General features: G+C 44.7%; 1 protein-coding gene across 1 annotated transcript in view; it reads right to left on the bottom strand.

Moving 5' to 3' along the window:
- Positions 1 to 1020: 1020 nt before the first annotated feature.
- Positions 1021 to 23411, bottom strand: part of LOC148517484 (ATP-dependent translocase ABCB1-like) — a 121354-nt gene continuing 98963 nt past the window's right edge. Inside the window, exons 23-28 of the mRNA XM_088478661.1 lie at positions 22853 to 22993; positions 16611 to 16767; positions 13841 to 14038; positions 6077 to 6283; positions 5161 to 5307; positions 1021 to 1728 (exon numbers count right to left, since the gene is read on the bottom strand). Of these exons, the coding sequence (XP_088334787.1) occupies positions 1528 to 1728; positions 5161 to 5307; positions 6077 to 6283; positions 13841 to 14038; positions 16611 to 16767; positions 22853 to 22993 (1051 nt within the window). The 3' untranslated portion in view covers positions 1021 to 1527. The remainder of the gene's footprint in view (positions 1729 to 5160; positions 5308 to 6076; positions 6284 to 13840; positions 14039 to 16610; positions 16768 to 22852; positions 22994 to 23411) is intronic.

Raw genomic sequence — 23411 nt, 5'->3', positions numbered from 1 at the left:
GCTAAATTCTCAACAAAAGGTGGGTACAAAACCATGGACATCCTGGCCATGTGGAGGACAACAAAAAAATTATTGTTTATAAACATTCGGTCAACTACAAAAACAAAACAAACAACAGTAATAAATAACATTTGAAACATAATGTAGATGAACATTACCCCTTTTGGACCTACACTACATGGAAAAAGTGAACATGGGACCAAATGTCTCCTTTTTGAACATCTCATTCTAAAACAATGGACATAGAGTAGTTCACCCTTACTGCTATAACAGCTGCCACCATTAGAACGTGTTCTATTACATTTTGGAAAATGCCTCAGTTCAGCCACGAGCCATTGGCGAGTTTGACCACTGATGCTGAGTGATATGGTCTGGCTCATATGGTGCTCCAATTCAGTCAAAGGTGTTCCATGGAGCTGAGGACAGAGCGCTGAGCAGACCAGACAAGTCCTTCCACACCAAACTTAGTAAACCATTTTTTGATGGATCACACTCTGTGCATGGTGCATTGTCATGCTGTAAGAGGAAAGGGCTTCTGTCATACTGTTGCCACAAAGTTAGCACACAATTCTCTATAATAACCTCGTATACAGTAATGAACCCCAGAGGATACATTTCCACTGCTCCAGAGTCTAATGGCAGAGTTCTAATAGACATATAGGAAAGGTGGCATCCTATGACAGTGCCACGTTGAAAGTCATTGAGCTCTTTAGTAAGACCCATTCTACTGATATGTTAGACTACTGAGACTGCCAGGCTGTGTGCTAGCTTTTATGCACCTGTTAGTGATGGGTGGGGGTGAAGTGGCCAAACTCATCGACTTAGAAGGGATGTCCTCCTACTTTTGCCCATGTAGTGTATAAAAGGGAACGGAGATCATCTTCTTGCGCGCAAAAAATTAACATTAATGCACAAAACAGAACATAATGGAGGCAAATAAGTTATTGTCTCAGAAAAGCCTTTTATCTTGGATCAAACATTATACACTTTATACTATATGATTGGTGGTATTGTGTGCGCATGTCTGTGTATTTGTGTACTGTATATAAGTAGCAATTCCATTAAGAGATAAGTGGGTATAATATTTATTGTATGGATATAAAAGACTTATTATTGAGATTATAACTATTTATGAACTGAAATGTAAAGAGAGAGTAATTAGTACAAGTTTACATTTGTATACCCCAATGTTCCCAACTCCTTTTCCTTGTTTCATCCAATCAAAAACATTCCTAAATTAGGAAACTTTGGGGACTTGGGACACCTCTCAACAATATCCAGATTAGAGGACAACATATGTGCCCAAAAGATATAAGCATTCACATAACCAATATAATATTATGGCAGCTAATAGGAAGCATCTCATGTTGGAGGAATAGTCAGATATCTGTACTTTGCTTGGTCCTGTTTGCCCGATACAGGAATAAGTCCAAATAACTGGTCTTTGGCTTCACAATTCTACAATCCAAATTCTATAATCCATCCTCTGATACGTCAGGGAGTGTAACGCCTGGCCATGTCTCCACGTCATGTGGGTCCCAGCTGTATTGTGACCAGCGAGTGATAGACGCCTTTCTGTTGCAGCAGCTGTTGATGTGTCCCCTGTTCTACAACTCTCCCATTCTGTATAACAGCTATTTTATCTGCGTTCTGAATGGTAGACAGGCGGTGGGCAATCACAATACACGTGCGGCCTTCCCGTGCTTTATCCAGAGCTTCTTGTACAACCTGTATGGGTACAGAGCAAAGGCTTATGACAGCGTACTCTGGTATGGACATCTACAGGGCCTGATCCAGGGATGGACGCTAATGCATTTGCAGCTGCGATCTCTCACGCACCTGCTGTGTAAAAATACGCTAATGCTGTAGTTAGCTGGAAAAGTTTTGAGATGCCCACTGGCAGCTTCACAGATCGGAGCAAGTGCGTACAAATACGCAGAATCGGCCGCGGGAGACGAAGCGCCGGACCCATGTTTAATGCGTACGGTATTGCAGATGGAGGATGTGACACTCCCCGAAATGGTTGCGACGTGCCTGCGTTTGAAGATAACACTCCCCGTTACCTCCGCCAAATGGTCCCCGACTGTCAATCACTTTGAGAGGTAATCCTCACTACAAGCAGCATCGCTCAGCTGCGTAAATATCGGAATAGCGTACATCTCAGAATCAGGCCCACGGCTTCTTTATGACCAGAGAATTATTTCATCACTTGAGGGTAACAACTTTTTTCTGACTTTTTTTTTTTTGTCTGAATCAGTCTCTAGTACATTGTGGCAGGGTGACTTTGCACCTCGGTAAAACCATGTTACACTGATGTGCAGGGAGATTTAGATGGGAAATGGGAGTGTCCTAGCTCAAATCTAAATCGCATTGTACAAATAAAGCTGTCCAGCATTTGTGGGTTACATGCAAAAGCAGCCAGTATTTACTCTACATGCAAAAATAATACATGTATTTTAACCCCTTGCATTGCAGCAGGGTTTCTCTAGGCAGGGGCGTCTTTAGAGAGGAGGAGGTCCGTGTGCATCACCCGTCACAGGCCCCCTCCTCTCACTCCGGTGGCCGGCAGTCGACTGATGCGGCTGGCCGGCCACCGCAGAATCAATAGACTCTGGGCACTAGGGTGTGTCCAGGGACTATTGCGCATGCACAGATCGCCAGGGAACTGGCGCAGCCGCCATTTTCCTGGAGATCTCCTCACAACGCATGTGCAAAACGCCGGAAAAATGACCACGACTGACATTTTCCGGTGTTTGAACAGCGCTGGGAGACCCGACGCGGGATTTGGGAGGCCCGTGTGCACTGCACACCCTGCACCCATTATAGATACGCCCCTGTCTCTAGGTACAAAGTTAATTGATTTTTTTTTACTTGCAACTCAGAATCATCCCCAAAATTTAATTTTTGCATGTGTCTAAATCCAATAAGAGCATCTTGATCTGCCCAGTTGCACCCACTTGGAGCAAACGTAGTCAATACCCGCAGTCAGTGCCACATCGATGCACTTATTCATGGGCTTCCCATATAGATCAATGCAATTGCACAATTCTAGTATTTAAAAATCACCCTTAGGGGCTCATTTAGAAGTGGACATATTTGTGCTCTAAGGGGTCTATTTACTAAGCAGTGTTAGGAGACAGAGTGAAAAGTGATAAGGTGCCAGCCAATCAGCTCCCAACTGTCATTTTTCAAACACAGCCTGTGAGATTACAGTTGGGAGCTGATTGGCTGGTACCTTATCACTTTTCACTCTGTCTCCTAACACTGCTTAGTAAATAGACCCATGTCCAAAGGAAAAAATGCGCACAAGAAAAATAATTTTTATGTGAATATGGTCATTCAGATGTATCTTGAAGATGCATTCAGGTTTAAAATCTTAGCATTTGCACCAGGCATATGGCAGACCATGCATACTTACACCCACAGTAGTGTGGCGGTAACATAAAGATGTGTCTACTCTTAACAAAGGTACTGCAGTAGTAAAATGTTAAAGTTGCACAATATAATACTATAATGAAGTGTCACATACATAAGATAGAAGAGTGTCTTTAGTATTAATAAATGCAAAAGCAAAATTTTCAATATAAAATGTAATGAAATACAAATAAATATTAAAACTGAATTAAATTCCATCATTTAAAAACAAACTTCTTTCCTACGATAGTTCAATAGGAAATGTCAGTTAGGTGACTCCATATATTAAACAGTAGCTGTGTGATCAGCTGGAGAGGTCACCTGACAAGCAGCCAATAAGAAGTGCTTGTGATAGATGTGTGCCAACCAGTGGAGGCTCCAGAGGTGGGGCTGCAGCACAGTCCAAAATTCATATAGGGGAGTCACACCAACTGCCAGCGAGTCCCGGCCGGTGACGTTTGGCAGCGTTTGGGGTGACAGTTGGTGTGGTTCTCCTATTTGAATTTTGAACTGCGCTGCAGCCCCGCTGATTGCCAACTCTCCCGGAATGTCCGGGAGAATCCTAATTTTCAGGGGGCTCACCCAGTCTCCCAATGCCACCCACTTCCCGAAAGGTGGCCTGTAGCTGTAATGATGCAATTTGCATTGAATCTCATCATCGCAGCCCCGTCCTCCACTGTTAGATTAAAAGGGGGCGGAGCCATATGACACAATCGTGGTAGCACCCCAAACCCACTCCCCTCGGACATGGTTGCCCTCTCTGGGACAGATCTTCCACACGCACGTCCACACATTTACTGTACTAGACTGCGCTTGTTCACCCCTCCACGCCCTAATTCTGCCTGTCCAGGCATAAGAAAACACAAGTCAACTAAACAAAAAGCTATATGCAATATAAATGCATTCTGTGTGCACGTCCACCTCACAAAGGTGTATGTCATGCAAAAAAAAAAAGACATACCCCAATTCTAAATGAGCTCCTTAGTTACTATGAGTTGTGTTCTTGATAGTAACCAGTTATCACTGCGCTGCAAGCTTTGGTGAAGCTGGAATTAACCGCTGTCGCAAGTACCTGAAACAGTTCTATGGACCTCATTCAGAGTCGGACGCTATTTGCGGTTGTTCGTTCAGAAAAAAAGGGGTGGCTATTCAAATGAACCGTTCGCTCTTTGCAGTCTGTTCACGCCTCTATGTCTGAACGAGCGAACAAAACTTGCGGTCGTTTTTTGGCTAACTACGCCCCCTGGCCGCTCGCATCCTACGTCATGTCCACTATTTATTAGATTAATCGAGTACATCGACCAGCGTATGAACTGCTCGCTATTCTTGTGGTTGGTTTTTCCTACCACAATCTTGCAAGCAGTTCTGACTATAAAATAACCCAGTGACGTGGTCAATGACGCTGCTGTATTAATTATGCATACCCATAAAACGCCCGTTTTGACCTTTAAGCACGCCTGCGTTCTGATCTCCACTCCCCGTTTTCAAGCACCTTCCCCTGTTACCACCCACATACGCCTCCTCCTGTCACTCAAATTAGCAGGCATTCGCTATTTAGCGAACAAACGATTTTCGGCCGCACTGACTGGTTCGTGCATGCGTATTACGATCCGTACGCATGCGCAGTTGGGCAAACATCGCTCGGAACGAACGAGCGGCCGCTTACGAGCGGCTCTGAATCAGGCCCTATGTTCTGTTTAAGTATGATAAAAGAAAGGGAATAACTGCAACTTTCTATCTCATCACCTTCTCGCTCTCTGTATCCAGAGCAGATGTGGCTTCATCCAGAAGGAGGATTTTGGGCTCACGCACGAGAGCTCGGGCTATGGCGATCCGCTGCTTCTGACCCCCGGAGAGCTGGGTGCCCTTATCTCCAACACAGGTATTATATTTCTGTCAGAGAGAAAAGGCATCGCAGGGAGGGATGAATACAATGTACATGATGTACATCTGAATACAGGTCTGAATACATTGTATATACATTGAACACATGTGAATACTGTAACAGCCTGCTCTGTAAAGGGGCGCTCTGTATTAAGCCTAATAGAAATGATATATTGCCTTCTGGCAGTACAAAGTGCAGTCTTAGTTCTCATCTACATCATGTTGGAACACAGGAGCCTCTCTACACTCCCAGGGGGAGATGTACCAAGCCTTGGAGAGAGATACAGTGGAGAAGCTGAGCAAAGCAACCAATCAGTTTCTTAAATGTAAGTAGAACAACATATTTTTCATTTGAGGGTTCACTTTTATGGTAGATATACGGCAACTTGTGTCTCTCCAGCTGTTGTGGGTCTGCGAGCCCTAGTATGCCGCGGCTTCCCCATGATGGAATTTGCAGATTCACCATAGCTAGGGAGACAAGTTACCATAATCTGCTTTAGGGGTTAGAATGTTGTGTAATAATGTAACCAGTATATCTATAATGGGTACAGGGTGTGTGGTGCTCTCGGGCTCCCAGGTCCAGAGGGACCAATAACACACACCCTGCCCCGTGCCATTATTCCATTGACATCATTGTAAATATATATTATGGACATATGCACATGGGCCCCCTGCAGTCTAAAAATGCCCCCTTACAAGCATGTAGCATTCATTCATTACAGAGGACATATATTCTACCAGTACGATGATACATTGCAGGCACAGAGCAGAGACTTACATCCGGGAGTGATTCAATGAAGCTCTGGATATTGGCCGCTATGGCTGCTCTTTCTATCTCTTCTTGTGGCACCTTCCTGCTGTTATCCCCATAGGCAATGTTCTCCGCTATGCTGCAGTCAAACAACATGGGCTCCTGGGACACGATACCCATCTGTGCTCGGAGCCACTGGATGTTCACGCTCTTCACATCACAGCCGTCTACAGTCTAGGAGGAGGACACACACAGGTTAAACACAATAATAATAATAATAATAATAATAATAACATACTGCTGCTTCCATATTATGGTCATTTTTCTTGGCTAAATGAATTCAAGACCTGTGTAATCCACCTAAAACACTTACAAATTTAAAATTGATCATTGAGAAATCCTGCCCAGTTCTAAGCTGTGTGTCCAAGGCCCATTGGAGTCTATGTACTAAGCCTTGGAGAGAGATAAAGTGGATCGAGATAAAGTACCAACCAATCAGCTCCTAACTGCCATGTTACAGGCTGTGTTTGAAAAATTAGGAGCTGATTGGTGGTACTTTTTCTCCATCCACTTTCTCTCTCTCCAAGGCTTAACATAGACCCCATTATCTGCTACATCCCAAATGGACAATTGTTCCCGGTTTCCCAGTGAATCCGTATTTTTTGGCATATCGCCTCTCACTATCCACATTGTATCCACAGTGTAAGTACAGAAACACAACTAGCATAGACCCACAGACAAATATTGTGAAAAAAAAACTGTGTATGAAAAATACAGTATATCAGTAAAGTAGTCAGGAAGAGGCTTGGCTGTAATAGCTGATGGAAGCTGTTATGCAGGTAATACATTATAATGTGTCTGTTTTAAAACCATGTTCACTGTTTTTATGTTAACACTCACATGTATCTTAAAAACAGGAAGCTGTGTTAATGTCCAGGGTTTCCATGGTTACAACCACAGACGGGTACCTATTTTCTACATGACTCTGAAAACAAGGGGTGAATTGCAAGTTGCTCACCCGGTTATTGGAACTGACAGTGTGCTCTCCTGCCAGGCATTAACCACACAACTAATGCATACTTTTCTAACATAATTTCTTTTTTATATAAACTTACTCTACGTAACAGAATATCAATTTGGTTTGCAACTACACTCCTTATACTTTCCAAGGTTGACCCCAGCTCCAATCAACTCTTTCCATTAGCTGGTGTAAATGTCCCCAACTTGCCCTGTAAATCATATTTGGTGTGTGTCTATTGTCTTTATTTTACTATTTTTTTATAGGAAGACTACTAGCGCCAGCTGGTCCAAAATGTTGTGGTTCTACAAGTGCCATCATACCAGGGCTGGCTTTCTGGGAGTTGTAGACTGCGTGTCAATAAATAGTTAATAAAATTGTTTTTTAACGATTAACCTTACACCCACCAAGACCTGGGTCTCCAAGGGGGACAACCCATTTTTGGGGGGTCCCAGTTCTCTGAGGGATTCCAGCCCTGGGTTGACCAGTTTGGGTCTGGTTAACATTATGACAGGGGGACCTCACACTGTCTGTTTCTCTGCTATGGCTTGATCCTCCCAGATGATTTAGCCTGGTGCTGGTTATTGGAAAATAGGGAGAACCCCACACCATTTTCCCCCCCTATTTGCCAATACCAGACCAGGCTTAGAGGTCCAAGGCTGGTTATTGATTTGGGGGGTGGAGTGAAAGCACACATTTTAAAAAAAATTTTTTTTTTTTTACTATTTCTATCCTTTAAAACCTAACTTGCCTGCCACAGACAGGTCTATTGTTGGGCAGGTTTGCCTCGTTTTACGGTCGGTTTTAAAACTAACCATTAGTAAATCTGTGGCTTCTATTCTTGTCTAGGCAAAAAAAAAATCGATTGTTGGTCCGATGTTCTAAAGTCAGACATTTTGATGGTTCTTCGTAGGTTTTGCCTTTAATAAATGGTCGATTTGCAAAACCGATGAAAAATTGCCCAAAAAACTTAAATTGACGCTTAGAAATGTGGCCTCTCAATCTATGAGGACACATCTGTATGTTAAAGGAATGAGGAGTATATTTATTATCAGATTTTTGACCCTGATAATTATCATTTCTAATCGCCGCTTATCACTGCAATAAGAAATTAAGGATTGACAGCTTTTATTACAAAACACATGCAGGGACAGGGTCTCTGACAGGATAAGGTCCCTGCAATGTATCAGAAGTAATGTGGTCGCTAATGAGATCACTTTACTACCTGGTTTGGTGGCCACTGCGCTACTGTGCATGTGTCATCATCACACCATGCATGTGCCAATACATAAAATAAATTGTGCGGAAAGTAAGCCATAGGCTATAATGGTCAACACCCTCTAAAGGGGATATAGGGCTGATTCAGAGCCGGACGCAATTAGCGCTCGCTCGTCCTAAAAATAGGGGTGGCTATTCAAATGAACCGTTCGCTCTTTGCGGTCTGTTGACGCCTCTAGGTCTGAACGAGCGAACAAAACTTGCAGTCGTTTTTTGGGAAACTACGCCCCCTGGCCGCTCGTATCCTACGTCATGTCCGCTATTTATTAGATTAATCGAGTACATCGACCAGGGTATGAACTGCTCGCTATTCTTGTGGTTGGTTTTTGCTACCACAATTTTGCGAGCAGTTCTGGTTATAAAATAACCCAGTGACGTGGTCAATGACACTGTTGTTTTAATTATGCACACCCATAAAACGCCCGTTCTGACCTTTAAGCACGCCTGCGATCGGATCTCCACTCCCCGTTTTCAAGCACCTTCCCCTGTTACCACCCACATACGCCTCTTTCTGTCACTCAAATTATCAGGCATTCGCTATTTTGCGAGCACATGAATTTCGACTGCACTGACTGGTTCGCGTATGCGTATAACGATCCGTACGCATGCGCAGTTGGTCAAACATCGCTCGGAGCGAACGAACGGCCGCTTACGAGCGGCTCTGAATCAGGCCCATAGTCAGCTTCCCGGCGTGCAGGATGCCGATGATCTGAATACCAGTGCCGGAATCCCGGGTCCAGTATCCCGACTGCTGGCATCCCTAAGGTAAGTATAGGGGGTTAGGGGAGGGTTAGGTTTAGGGTTAGGCACTAGGAGGAGGGTTAGGGCTAGGCACTAAGGGGGGAGTGTTAGGTTTAGGGCGTGGGGAGGGGGAGTTTAGGTTTAGGCACTAGCCGGGGAAGGTTAGGTTCAGGCACCAGAGAGGGAGGGTTAGGGGAGGGGTAGAGGTTAGCTTTAGCAGTACTTAGCTACTGGTGTCGGGATTCTGACTGTTGTGATGCCGCTGTCAGTATACCCATACCCAACCCCCTCTAAAGATAGTGTTAGCTACTGTAGCCAAGGTCTAGAATGCTTTTCAGAGCTTAGTAAATTAGAAATTTTAGCATGGGGGCTGCTAGATACATCCCAGGGATCCTTAATATCCCGCATATAATTTAGAAAAATATGGCCCCTGACACTTTTGTTCAGTAAACGTTCTGTCTTTAAATAGGATTTTGATATGGTTGACATCACTTTTATTTTGTAGCATGCCAAAATAATCCTCAATTTATGAGTTATGGTTGTTTGCATAGTTCATTTATTAAAAACAATTAAAATAAGCTGTCAGTATAATGAATAAGTGCAAAGTGCAAAAATAGAATTCTGCAAGACTGTAACAATCAGATTAACTTTCAAGGAAAGAAAACCCAATATTGAAACAGTTCAGACAACAAGTCATTATTCTGTCATTGCTACCCAAAAAAATATATCATCTTGAAACTGTGCAGTGAGCATTCCTCTTGCCAATATATCACACGGAAATGTATTATTTTTCTAATGTCATTACAATGCACTAATGATTTTTAAATGATACACGCTCTTTAGAAAAAAAAAAAAAAAAAAAGGCCAAAAACCTTTTACTGTTTTTTTTTTTTTAAATTTCAACAAATCATTAGGTCACACAATATTTTACAATCTTGACAAAGAGTCTTATATTAATAGTTTTTTTGCAAATATAAATATAAGGAGTTTCTGTATTACTTATGCTGATCCATAGAGTAAAATAGAACACAGTGACCGAATTACCTTGCAAAATAATTACATACAGTACATGGCTTGCATTGTTTAAACTTTGAAAGACCCCAGCAAGTATGAGAGTTACAAAGGACTTGTTATGTTTTCCATTAGCATTTTATACATAAATAGGCTGGCTGCTGCAGAGTTGAAAGTACACCAGATTTTTAAGTGTATCGTGCAGCTCAACTCTTTGCACTGTGGGTTTGATTCACTACGGAACGCAACTGCGAATGCAATAGCGATTACACACGCAGTTCAACTGCGATAGTATGCTAATCCATTGCCATCGCTATGCCGCCGCAGCACTGCATAAGAACGCCCACTTTTACCTTACACACATCCGGAATGTTTAGCAAGACTGCGAAAACATCGGTACAATAGAGTATCATCTAGTGCGGCCTCCTGGTCGCTAGCTAAGCTGTGGGTTACCACCCACAACTTAGCGACCGACCAGGGTGATGGTCGCGATGGTCAAGACCATCGGGGCTTGTGATGATACCCTAAGGTTGGGTCTCGGCAAGCGCAAGCCCCATGGAGCTCCCTGCTCTGATCATTGCTGATGTCAGTGGGGCCGCCCCCAAACAGCAAGCGTTCCGCCGGCAACGCCTCCGTTTGGCCGGCCACCCCCCCCTGCCCGCCTCCCAAACGGGGTGAGCTGTCAATCACCATCGACAGCTCGCCCCCTTTGGTGTGAGACCCGTAGCGACGGAGCGCCCGTTGCTAGCCGGGTCTCGCGCATACGCACGTTGGAGCCGGCTCCGACGTGCGCATGCCCAGTGGGCAAACATTGACCCGGTTGCGAGCGCTCAGCGCTCGCAACCGGGTCTGAATAAGGCCCAATGTGAGGTGCTACCTGCTGAGACTTGTAGTGCTGCAAGCATAAAGAGACAAATGCAAGTGCACACTCTAACCATGCTGAACCTAATAATATAACTGCTAAATAGCATCAAAGAGGTTCTTTGCATAATAATGGACATAATTATGGGCCTTCCCACTGCGTCCAGGTGACCCTGTGATCTTCTCCATTGTTGTTTAATGGTAAATCATACTATAGATTAAATGAAGGGAGGGGAATATAGTTGATGTCCAGCTGCTTTCAGTGTCTAGCTAACAGGCTGCATTGAGAATTTGTACAGTGCACTGGCAGGGGGCAAATTATCTGTGCCAGCATGTTTGCAGGTTGGGCAGCATGGTTCCTGTTAGCCTTAAAGAGACAAAGCCATAGATACAGGCTGCACTACCTGTGCCCTCTCCTCCCCTTCCCCTCTAGCCTCCTACTCTGGCTGGTAAAATTATGAAGTGCAAATAACGTTCCTGTACAGAATCTGGGGCTCCTTGCAGAATTTAATGTAAGTGGAGGAAACGTGAGCAGTCACTGCACAAACCGTACAGTATTTTGCTCCTGTCCTCCAAGAGGGGGGGGGGGGGGGGGTTATAGACTCAAACTGGGCCTTGGCTGAAGTGGTTACTGGCAGCACCCTGCCTGAAGAATACTTACCACCGTGACTGGCCGGGTCCATAAAACCCCACCCTCCTCCCATCCGCTGGCGTTATTTGTATACGCACAGGGGGAGTAAGCGGGGGAGGGAAGGGGCAGCAGCACAGGTCCAGCTGGTTACTGGTTTGGAAAAGGCTGCGTCTATTGAATAAAGGTCTGTGTGAATCCGGTTTTTGGGCATGCGAAGTCGCACTAAAAAAGCTTATTAGGGACCATGCCTAGAAGTTGTTTTAGTGTGTTTGCGCATGCGCACAACTTAATGGGCATGCTGGCGGCGGGATAAATCTGATGTCAGTCTGAGTGACGTCATCATTAAGATTCCCATGCAGCCCTCCTCACTCCTGCAGCCCCTAGAAACACTGTAAGCCCAGCGGTTAGCAGTGTGGGCTTCCTGCTAGAAGCTCTTAGTGCTGATAATCGTACACCGGACTAGCAGTCCTAGGGGGAGGAGTTTCCTCCTGCTGGGACTAAGAGCACTAAGAGCTTCCAATAGGAAGAAGCCACTACTTGTACACACCTACTTAGGGGCCGGCCTATCTGTTCATCTGCTGCAATATCTGCGACCATCTACTACAGTATACTGCTACTAAGTAGCGAATAATGGGACTGGGCTCACTGGGGGTGGTGTGCGGTGGCAGATTTTACTGGGGGGTGTGAAGTGTGAAGATGAAGGAGTTAGGCTAATGGTGGGTACACACTACACGATATGCTCCCTGAGCGATATCGTGTAGTGTTGTCCTCGGCAGGCTGTGCTCAATGTCGCTCATGATATTGAGCACAGCCGCTGAACGATATTATTAACGATATCGTTCAGCGCCGGGCTCTCTCCCCCATTCCCCGACATGCAGCAACCTGACGAGATCGTCAGGTTGGCCTGCATGTCAGCCCGATGAACGATAATGACGAACGACCCGCGGGAACGCGCGGCGTCGTTATCGTTCATCTTTTTGGGCTTAAAAATGGACGATAAAGTGGATGACTGAACGATAACAATATCGTTATCAATCAATCGTCCACTTTATCGCCCAGTGTGTACGCACCATTAGACTAATAAATATGGTCTATTAATATCCTAACAGGCTATATATGTTAAAGATTAAAATTATTATTATTATTCGGCCAAGGGGAAAGCTGTACTACCCCCTTTATTCACATCTGTCTTTCTTCTCCTTCTATAGCACAACTCTGATTGCACCTGCCATAGGACTGGCGCAGGTTTTTAAGGTGCGACCAATGGTTGTGTCTAAAGACGCACCAGGCGGTATTACAGTGTCTACAGATGCTCAAAGTGGGCGACTCAGTCCTTGCACGTTCGTGCACACCGATGTACACCAGGGAAGGGCATTGCAGTACCGTTTGTATAAAGCCACAGACAGGCAACCATCAAAAGACACAGGGCCTGATTCAGAGGCGCACACTGTTTGCGTGCGCTCGCACAATGCGCTCGCGAGCGGGTCTGAATCAGGCCCACAGTCTCTTCCATGGCTGTATCCACCTCTGAAACAGGACCGCAGCGTCAATAGAAAATCTTTTTTTTGCCCAAATGTACCAATAAACGGTTGCTGGGGCGACTGTGATGCTCAGCTCGCCGGTGATACTAGCTGGCAGGGGTAAGAATACTCTCTGACCTCAATGGAAACAGTTGGTTCAAGAACATCCTGATAATGATGATGCCAATTTCAAGAAGCACATGGTTATGGGCAGTTAAGTCACACAGACGTGTCCAACTGGGAATACGGGCGCCTATCCGCATTCAGTTTAAGTGCAATTGCGGCTGAGATACTGTACATGCAACTCTGAATTGACCACAATGTTTGCAAACTGAATGATAGAAGTTTCCAGCCCACACAGGCTACTAACAAGATGGGTATTTGTTCAGTTCCCCACTACAATGTATGAGGAAAGGAAAAACTATAAACTCCAAATAGCCTAGTTCTCAATAGGGGAACCTATGAACAATAAAATATGTGGGCTCCTTTATAATGAGCGGGTAACACTCCTGGAAATGACATAATCAGTGCTTTACGCTCCTGAGTGTGGCTTTAGGTTACACCACAGAAGGATATGATATTAATAATATCACAAATACCGTAGTAGCTTGTGAGAACTATGGACCCCAAAAACTATGCATACAAGGCCCAGTAACGTCCAGACTTACTAGTGTCTACTTATAACTGCACCTGGGATAGTATGGATTATAAATGTAGAGATAAATATTTACCACTCCTCCATCTTGTGGGTCGTAGAATCTCTCCAGGAGCTGGACAGTGGTACTTTTCCCACATCCGCTGCTGCCCACTAGCGCCAGGGTTTCACCTTTCCTCACACTGATGTCCAGTCCCTGAAGCACCTGCACATCCGGTCTTGTCGGATAATTGAACTGAACCCCCCGGAACATGACGTTTCCATCACACTCTGACTGCAGGCAATAAAGACAGTTAGTGCATTCCTGCAGCTGACAGAGCTTAACTTTCCATAATAATACATTTATTATCAAAGACAATGGACCAAGCATGACTCTTTATTCACATATCACTTTTTCTCACATTTTTTATACTTCTCCTTAAGGGCCAGATGTACTAAGCTCTGAAAAGTGATAAAGTGGAGAGTGATGAACCATCAGCCAATCAGCTCCCAAATTACATTTTTCAAACACAGCCTGTAACATGACAGTTGGTTGCTGAGTGGCTGCTCGTTTACCACTCTGCACTTTATCACTTTTCAGAGCTTAGTACATCTCCCCCTAATACAGGTTGAGTCTCCCATATCCAAATATTACGAAATACGGAATATTCCTAAATATGGAATTTTTGGAGCATGACTGATATAGTGACACCTTTGGTTTCTGATGGTTCAATGTACACAAACTTTGTTTAAGGCGCAAAATAATAAAAAATATTGTTTACAATTACCTTCAGGCTCTTTGTATAAGCTGTACATATAACATAAATGAATTTCATGTATGTACACAAACTTTGTTTGATGCACACAATTATTAAGAATATTGTATAAAATGACCTGCATTAGGTGTGTATAAGGTGTATATGAAACATAAATGCATTCTGTGTTGGGTCCCATCCCCAAGCAATCTCATCATGAAGATGGAGCGCCGTTGAGAATTTTGTAGATTTATTATACAATACTTAAAATATAAATCACAAAATGTATTCCTAGGCAGTAAATAAAGTAAGAAAACAGAATGTATCTTATTACAAACAATAAAATAGCTATTGTGCTCTAAAAAGCACCATCAATTCAAATAGCAGATAATACACAGACAATATGAAAACTATATAGTATCAAATTCAATAGTAAAAAGAAATATGTATCCAAAAACATTTAAAAAAATGCATCCAACGATATTCGGTGGAAATTATGTCGCAAATAACCACACTAATTCGGATAGTCCACAGATATTCTAGCAGTAATAAAAGTGTGGAGAGCTCATTAAAACACTCAGGGAGAATGCTGTCAAAGTTCCAATCTCGATACTTCAGAACAATAGTATCTGTAGATGGAAGATCTCACCCATATGCCGATGATAGCAAGCAGGGATGTAACTCCCAGTTGTAAGCAGTGGGATACAATCTACTTAGCAGTTCCTTATTCAGGTAGACCGTATGGCCAAGTGGGGTTAGCCTCCGGGCGGGAAGTCCGATATACTGCCTTTCCAGACACTACTTAATTGCACATCCATGGTGTATTCACCAGCAAGTAGAGTAATGCTGAGCTGTGTGCTTCTGCAGTATAGCGGTGGTTTGTTGAAGGGCTAGGTTACCTCCGTCCCAAGACTGGATCAAACTCTATCCCTCAGCAACCTTTGGTCTAGTGCAGTTATTTTGTAAGAGCTTCAGGATTGCATCTGTTTGATAGCACCACTGACCCTACAGTAGAGGGAGCCAAATGGAGAGAGTACAGTGGCAGTGCAGGAGGATGTGTTGCTATGGGGATGGGATGATGTTGCTACAGAGGTAAGGCAATGTGTTGCAATGGGAGAGAGGGGAATGTGGAAAGGCCACACATGGAAAGGCCACACATCCTGCTTTGCAGCACTGCACACACTTTGGTCCCTATATGGGGCTTTTTTTTACCAATGCTTTTTACCAATAATTTGTATGTATTTCCGATGCTTATGCAAGTAAAGTTTTATTGTGGCCCCTTCAATGAGTGTGATCTCCCAATGCAGCCCTAGGACAAGAAAAGGTTCTGCACCCCTGATCTAGATTGAGGCTCCAAAGGCAGCCATCAGGGTTAAAGAAAAAAGTCTGAGTTCCTAAAGTGCTTAGCCTCCCTGCACCCCATCTATACCCCCATGGTCTTCTCCAGTGTCTGCCAACAGATGCCTGAGGGTATATGATTAGCAATTATTTTAGCATCAAGTAATCATTTTACAAAAGCTCAAAAATAAGAAAAAGAGCATATGTGTTAAAGAGGACCATCATCATCACTCAACATAAAACAAGAAAACTAACAACACATTCACTAATAATAAAATCTAATGAAAACCGTTACGACACTGCGCAGTGATATTTGGCGTGATAGTTAGTTACTGACCGTCTGTCACTGTAGAGTTTATTTTTTAGAAATAAACAATAATGATGATGTGAAAGTGACTATCCCTTATGAGGAACAAAGGATGTTTCAAAAAGAGTGTAATAATATAAATAATGGTTTATGGATTATAGCAGCGTTGTCAAACTCCTTCCTCAGGGAGCACTAACTGTGCATGGTTTCCATTTCTCCTAGTTGCTACACAGGTGTATTCATTACTGGCTGACACACTTTAAAAGAACCACAGGTGGAGATAGTTATTTCAACTTGTGATTCTGTGAGGAGACCTGGAAAACATGCACTGTTTTTGTTCCCTGAGGAATGAGTTTGGAAAACGCTAGTTTATAAAACCATACTTATTTATTGCACCCAACGCATTATGGGGCTTATTGTATTCCAACAAATGTGTCAAACTGTTACAAAATACAGTATCTACTTACAGGCGTCTGACCATCGGTGCTGTAACTGTCTATGAGAGGCTCCTTCTCCAGCAGGCTGAATATATGAGCCGCTGACATCTTTGCTTTGGCGTAGTCGGGAGTGAAGGAACTGGCCTCACCCAAAGCCATTGCCCCGAATACAACGGCTGAGAACACCCTAAGGAGGTAATAGATTTCCTTGAATGGGAGATGCCACATGTATTATTTTACTATCAAACCTCAGCACATTAGAAATAAGTAAAACAAAACAGCAAAATTAACTGTCTGCACTGCGATGCTGAGAGTAGTGATGTTAGTAAGGATCAAAGAAAGAGACTACAGCATACAGCATTTCATTTATTGAAGTCTATAGAAATATGATACAATTTATAAAATGGAATCATAAAAGAAACATGTAAGTTACTATTAGTCCTAAAATAGCATAGTATAGATTGTAAACAGCAAGGGACAAAGGGCCTGATTCAGAGCCGGACGCTATTTGCGGACGGTCGTTCAGAAAAAAGGGGTGGCTATTCAAATGAACCGTTCGCTCTTTGCGGTCTGTTCACGCCTCTATGTCTGAACGAGCGAACAAAACTTGCGGTCGTTTTTTGGATAACTACGCCCCCTGGCCGCTCGCATCCTACGTCATGTCCGCTATTTATTAGATTAATCGAGTACATCGACCAGCGTATGAGCTGCTCGCTATTCTTGTGGTTGGTTTTTCCTACCACAAATTTGCGAGCAGTTCTGACTATAAAATAACCCAGTGACGTGGTCAGTGACGCTGCTGTATTAATTATGCACACCCATAAAACACCCGTTTTGACCTTTAAGCACGCCTGCGTTCTGATCTCCACTCCCCGTTTTCAAGCACCTTCCCCTGTTACCACCCACAAACGCCTCATCCTGTCACTCAAAGTAGCAGGCATTCGCTATATAGCGAACAAACGATTTTCGGCCGCACTGACTGGTTTGCGCATGCGTATTATAAACCGTACGCATGCGCAGAAGTGCGAACATCGCTCGGAATGAGCGTACTGCTGCTTACGAGCGGCTCTGAATCAGGCCCAAAGTTAACAATCAGATAAGAGACAATTAATCTAGATTAATGTATGACGCCATGGTTACATGTTGCAAATCCGAAAAACGGCTGTTATCTCCTCGCCGAGACAGTCCTGTAACACATGGGCTGTTCCAGCATTAGATTTCATATAAATACGAAGACAATATTTTTGTTTTACTTTTTACTAAATACACCTCTTTGCCTTAAAGTTATTCCATAAGTGTACAAGGGGCTCAGTATATTTAAATATGACATAAATATCCATAAGTAAAGGGCTTGTTCAAAGTCTGTTGGCCATTGTTCTTTCAAAGCCTTTTTCATTTGTTCTCTCAAAAAATAATAAAGAGTAATGATACAGTATCTAAATTTTGTATCCATCATCATCTGTTACCCAACTAACAGAATCATTTTGCTCCAGTTCAGAGACCCCATGGGTTCCAAGGAACGCAGGGCCGGCTCTTGGGGGGTTCGACCAGTGCCTCGAACAGGGGCGCCACCTCATAGAAGGTGCAGTCCTCCCAACCATCCCCATTTCAGCGGGACAGTCCCGTTTTTTAGGCACTGTCCCGCTGTTCCACACACAAGCCAAAAGTATCCTGCCGCCAGTCGGGAGGTTGGGGACACGCACCACCGCAGCAGCGGTGCTGGTAAAGCTAAATGGATGGCGCGCGCATGGCATCCATTCAGTGCAGTGAGGCAGCTGGGGGCAGCCCAGCTGCTGACGGAGTGCTGAGCCCACCCCCAGAATGACATAAAATTGGAAGCATGCATACGGGCACGTCCCCAAATGACATTGGGTGTGGTCTATAGATATTATGAGACATCCCCTTTTTGGGTGTTCACGTCTTAAACGCAAAGATTACTGGCACAGGGTGCTGCTCCACCTGGAGCCGGCCGTGAAAGAACGTACCCTATCTCATGCTGTAATGTAATACCCCTAAACTGGGTATACATAAGAATGGGGTTTCTTGGTTCTTTTTTGGTACAGAGAGGTAAAGAGGTAAGTAGACTGACTTTGGACAACTATATTAGGTATTTTATTACAATAAAGAGATCATATCATGTCAATTGGCACTTTTACTATGAAAATTACAGGTTCAATTTCTATTACAATTCATAAGAATAACACAACAAATTATATTTTATTGTTCAGGAACACAGGACCTCATTCAGAGTCTGTCAAAGCGGCCGCATGGTCGTACGCCACCGATGTTCGCTATACTGCGCATGCGTAATGTTCGCAATGCACGTGCGCAAACTAGCCGCTACGGTCAGAAATTTCTCTCTCGTTGAACACAGCCAGGTCGGTAGTTTGAGTGACAGATGGAGGCGTTTGTGGGTGGTAACAGGGGAAGGTGCTTGAAAACGGGGGAGTGGAGATCCGGGCGCAGGCGTGCCTAACTATGCAAATGGCGTTTTATGGGCGTGCATACGGTTTATGGGAGTGCATAATTAACAAAGTAGCGTCATGGCACATGCGACATGGGAGGTTTTTACACTGACATGATCGTAGAGCTTAAGAGAGGGTATGGTCAACCTTAAGCTCTACGACCAGTTCCGATGGTCTCGATTAATCCTTATATGGCCAGAGATGACGTGCAATGCGTACGAGAAGGGGGCGTATATTTTTGAATTCCGGACGCTTCCTCCCCTTGGTCGGCCAGCTACCGATCCGAACTTAGGGACGCAACTTGCGAGGGAATCATTTGCATATCCGGCCCCTTTTCCCGTACGACCGCTTCGACCGACTCAGAATGAGGTCCACAGTCTCCTTGCTGTCAACTAATATTCTTCTCCTCCTGCTGTTGTCAAAAGATTAATGCATGCGATTCACTTTAAGCAACATTTTAACTACATACCTGTAATCATTACCCCCAGTGTATTTATCATACAGTAATGATAAAGAAATAACAGTCTCTATTTAACTAGTTTATATACTAACTACTTTCCCAAGACTTTTTGGCCAGACTCCTTAATAGTTCATGAGCTCATATATACTTAAAGTCCTGTTGGTGTACACTACGTTGCCGGGTTATTGGATGCTAGCACCGACTTTAAACTGTCACTAATGGAGATCTCTCCACTCTGAGTAGGTTAAATTGCTCAAGCTGAATTTATTCCTGTTGCAAATGTCCCTCTTTATTAATCCTGGATAACAGTCTCTGAAACTAGACAATGCATCAACAATTTGGCAACCATCCAGGTCGTTGTATTACTGTTACTGATGTTGCAACTTGTTGCTTTTTACCCAGCCACATGAACGGCTGGCTGTCCCCTTTATTACAAGTGTGGACACCGCTGAGGCTTTCCTTGGAGTCTCAACGGGTTTTTTATGGCTCAATCTGTATGAGTCCTGCCCTTTTCTTTACACTGACTTCCCTGCTTATCCAACTTATCAGTATAAGGCCGATGCTTTGGGGTACAATGTGACAAGAGATTACTTGGTGCTGTTAATAGATGCTTGTTAGGGGCGTCTCTCTTTGCTACTGATGGGGAAGATCTCTGCTGTGCCCTGCTCTGATGGGGCTATTGGGCCACTGTTAATGGTTATCTGCGGGGCTGGTGGTGTGTAATAAGTCTCTTACCACCGTGACCTCCTGGTTCCCTGCAGTGCCCAACACAGCCTCCAGAGGACCCAGGACAGACTCGCCTCCGTCTATATGCTGATCCCACTGACTCCGCCTCAGCCGCGCCTTCTTCGTGACAGGCTTCCACTTCCTGCCGTCAGTTCCCTTCTGCGCCGCAATGTCTCTGGACCACAGCCACGACTTTCCTTGTCTCCGGATCGCTGCTCCTGTCCTCCGGTTATATCAGGTAAACAGAGCACCGGAGCTCTCTTCAGCTACCGCTACCTCAGGGACCTGCCGACCGTTCCTCTCTCTCCAGTCCCCACAGCGCAACAGGGAGGGGAACAGTTTGCGGCCGCTGCTCCTGGGACCAACTGCCAGCCGACACACATCCTGGACTTTTCCCTGCTCTCTCCCTAGAGTCCAAGCTACTGCTCCACCTGTCCTCACGCGCTGACTTCTCAACCTATCACCGGGGCGACTAACGGGGGTACCTCTCCCCTGTCTCAGACTCCTTGGTAGAATCCTGTGCTCGTGCTTCCCCTAATACTGCAGGGCCTTTCTGAATGGATGGCACCATCTTCTTCCTTCTATAGGGGCAGCACAGGCACACATGTACCCATTGACTACTTTATCTGAGAACAATCTTCTTTAATAATATACATTTATTTACATTTTTGGGTAACATTCATCACTTCACTTTACTTGGCAGAGACTGTTTTAACAATTATGACCCCCAATTTCGGGGTATCACAGTAACACTTCTTATTACAGCATTCTAGGATCAATCGTGCTGAAGTGAGTGTTCCCTGTTATTTTACTACCTTGGTTCTGCAAATGAGGGGATGGGGCAGCCACTGTAATAATGCAGTTTAGCTGCAGTTAACTTTAAACAACATACTTATAACTCCACTTAACTCACTGTGGGGGAGATGTACTAAGCTCTGGAAAGTGATAAACTACCAGCCACTCAGCTCCTAACTGTCATGTTACAGGCTGTATTTGAAAAATTACAGTTAGGAGCTGATTGGTTGGTAGTTTATCACATTCCAATGTATCACTTTTTAGAACTTAGTACATCTTCCCCTGGGGGAGATGTATCAAACCTTGGAGAGAGGTAAAGTGGAGACATTGTCCATAGCAACCAGTCACCTTCTAGCTATCATTTATCTAACACAGTCTATAAAATGTCAGTTAGAAGCTGGTTGGTTTATATGGGCAACTTCTCCACAGTCTCTCTCTCTCCAAGGTTAGATACATCTTCCCCACTGTATTCATTTGACAGTTACAGCCTCGGTCCCTCACTGTATCCACTGCCTTCTATCCGCTTGCTATCAGAAATGGCACGTAATGCCGGCAGCTGATTAGCCGCCGAAATGAAATACCGACACTGGAAGACCGAAGGTTCCACATCCCGACTGGGGCTGGTAAGTACCCTAACCCTCCCTTAGTGGTGCCCTAACCTTTCCCTAGTGGTGCCTAACCCCCCCTTCCCGCACCCTAAGCCTAACCCTCCCAGGGGGTGCCTAACCCTAACCTCCCCCGGTGGTGCCTAACCCTAACCCTCCCCTTTCCCTAGCCTAACCCTAACCCTCCCCGGGGGTTGTCTAACCCAAATCTCCGCCGGGGGTCCCTAAACCTAACCCTACTGCCTCCCCCGCAGCTAACGCTAACCTGTCCCCTCTTACCTTAGTTTAGGATGCTGGCTGTCAGGATTTCGGCAGTGGACTAAAGATAGGCGTGAGTATTTCGACACCTATCTTTACTCCCAAATCGGGCTTTAAACGCCGGGGTTCTGGTGGCCGGCATTCCGGATGCCAGTAACATAACTACATCCCTTGCTTTCCCTAGTGTGGTTTGTGGTATTCTCTGGAGAGATTTATAGGGCAGATGTACTAAGCTCTGGAAAGTGATAAATTGGAGAGTGATAAACTACCAACCAATCAGGTCCTGTCATTTTTCAAACACAGCCTGTAGTATGACCGTTAGGAGTTGAGCGGCTGGTAGTTTACCACTCACCAATTTGTACATCTGCCCCAAAGTGAGGTAACTAAAAGTTTAAAATTATACTCCTGCCTGGCAGTTAATTACTATTTATGGTAAAATACATTCCATAAGACACATGTGAAGGCAAACGTGTGAATGAGCCCTACAATGAACACTGCCCACTTCGGAAGGTGAGGAACAACCACAGCTTACTCCTGAGCTTATAAACACAATCCAAAAAAATAACAGTTGGGTATATGGCAAAAATAACACAGTAGTAGAACACAGAGGGGCCCTGAGGGAGATGGGGGGAGCGGGTATTTTTTACCCATCCTGTGGCCTCCTTTCCCCCTGCACACGCTGCTGTCTCGCTGTGCGCTGGGCTTGGGAGAGAGGCTACTGCTGCAGCGGTCAGTTCTTTCTCTCCCTGCGTGATGTGCTGTCAGGTTGAGTAATTACAGCACCTCCCCGTTATATTTTTTTTTCGTAAGGATGCCCTCTCCCAGTACCGGGGCCCGGCAGAGCTGTCGGCAGCCATGAGAACACAGTCATAGCGTCTACCTAGGTGGAACTATAAAGTAATCTGCATATATAACATAGTTGTTGTTCTATTGTAAAATGCCATTGAAAGGGTCCTTACTTACAGGAATACATTCTCCATAGTCATGTGTCCATTTACTACCAGCCATGCACCGAACCGGAAACACCCGGCATAGGCGAAGAACATGATGGCTTGAGACAGCCCATAAGTCAGTCCGTGGATGTGCGCTTTCTTAATGGAATTCCTAGAGATAAAGAAAATAAATCTATATTTACTATCCAACCATGGGCCTGATTCAGAATTGCACTTTTGGGATATTTCTATCTGCGTAAGCGCAGGAGCCGCAAGTGCAGATCTGGTTCTGCAATGTCGATCGCAGTGCCCCGAAAGCTGCAGCATGATATGCGCAGGAGCCGCAGGTGCAGATCTGGTTCTGTAACGTCGATCGCAGTGCTCCGAAAGCTGCAGCATGATATGCGCAGGAGCTGCATGTGCAGATCTGGTTCTGTAACGTCGATCGCAGTGCTCCGAAAGCTGCAGCATGATATGTGCAGGAACCACATGTGCAGATCTGGTTCTGTAACGTCGATCGCAGTGCACCGAAAGCTGCAGCATGATATGCGCAGGAGCCGCATGTGCAGATCTGGTTCTGTAACGTCGAT

Source organism: Taudactylus pleione, unplaced genomic scaffold, assembly GCF_031769625.1.
Source record: "Taudactylus pleione unplaced genomic scaffold, aTauple2 ptg000216l, whole genome shotgun sequence".
Lineage (NCBI taxonomy): Eukaryota > Metazoa > Chordata > Amphibia > Anura > Myobatrachidae > Taudactylus > Taudactylus pleione.
Note: the sequence above shows the minus strand (reverse complement) of the source record. Positions and strands in the feature narration are given on the sequence as shown.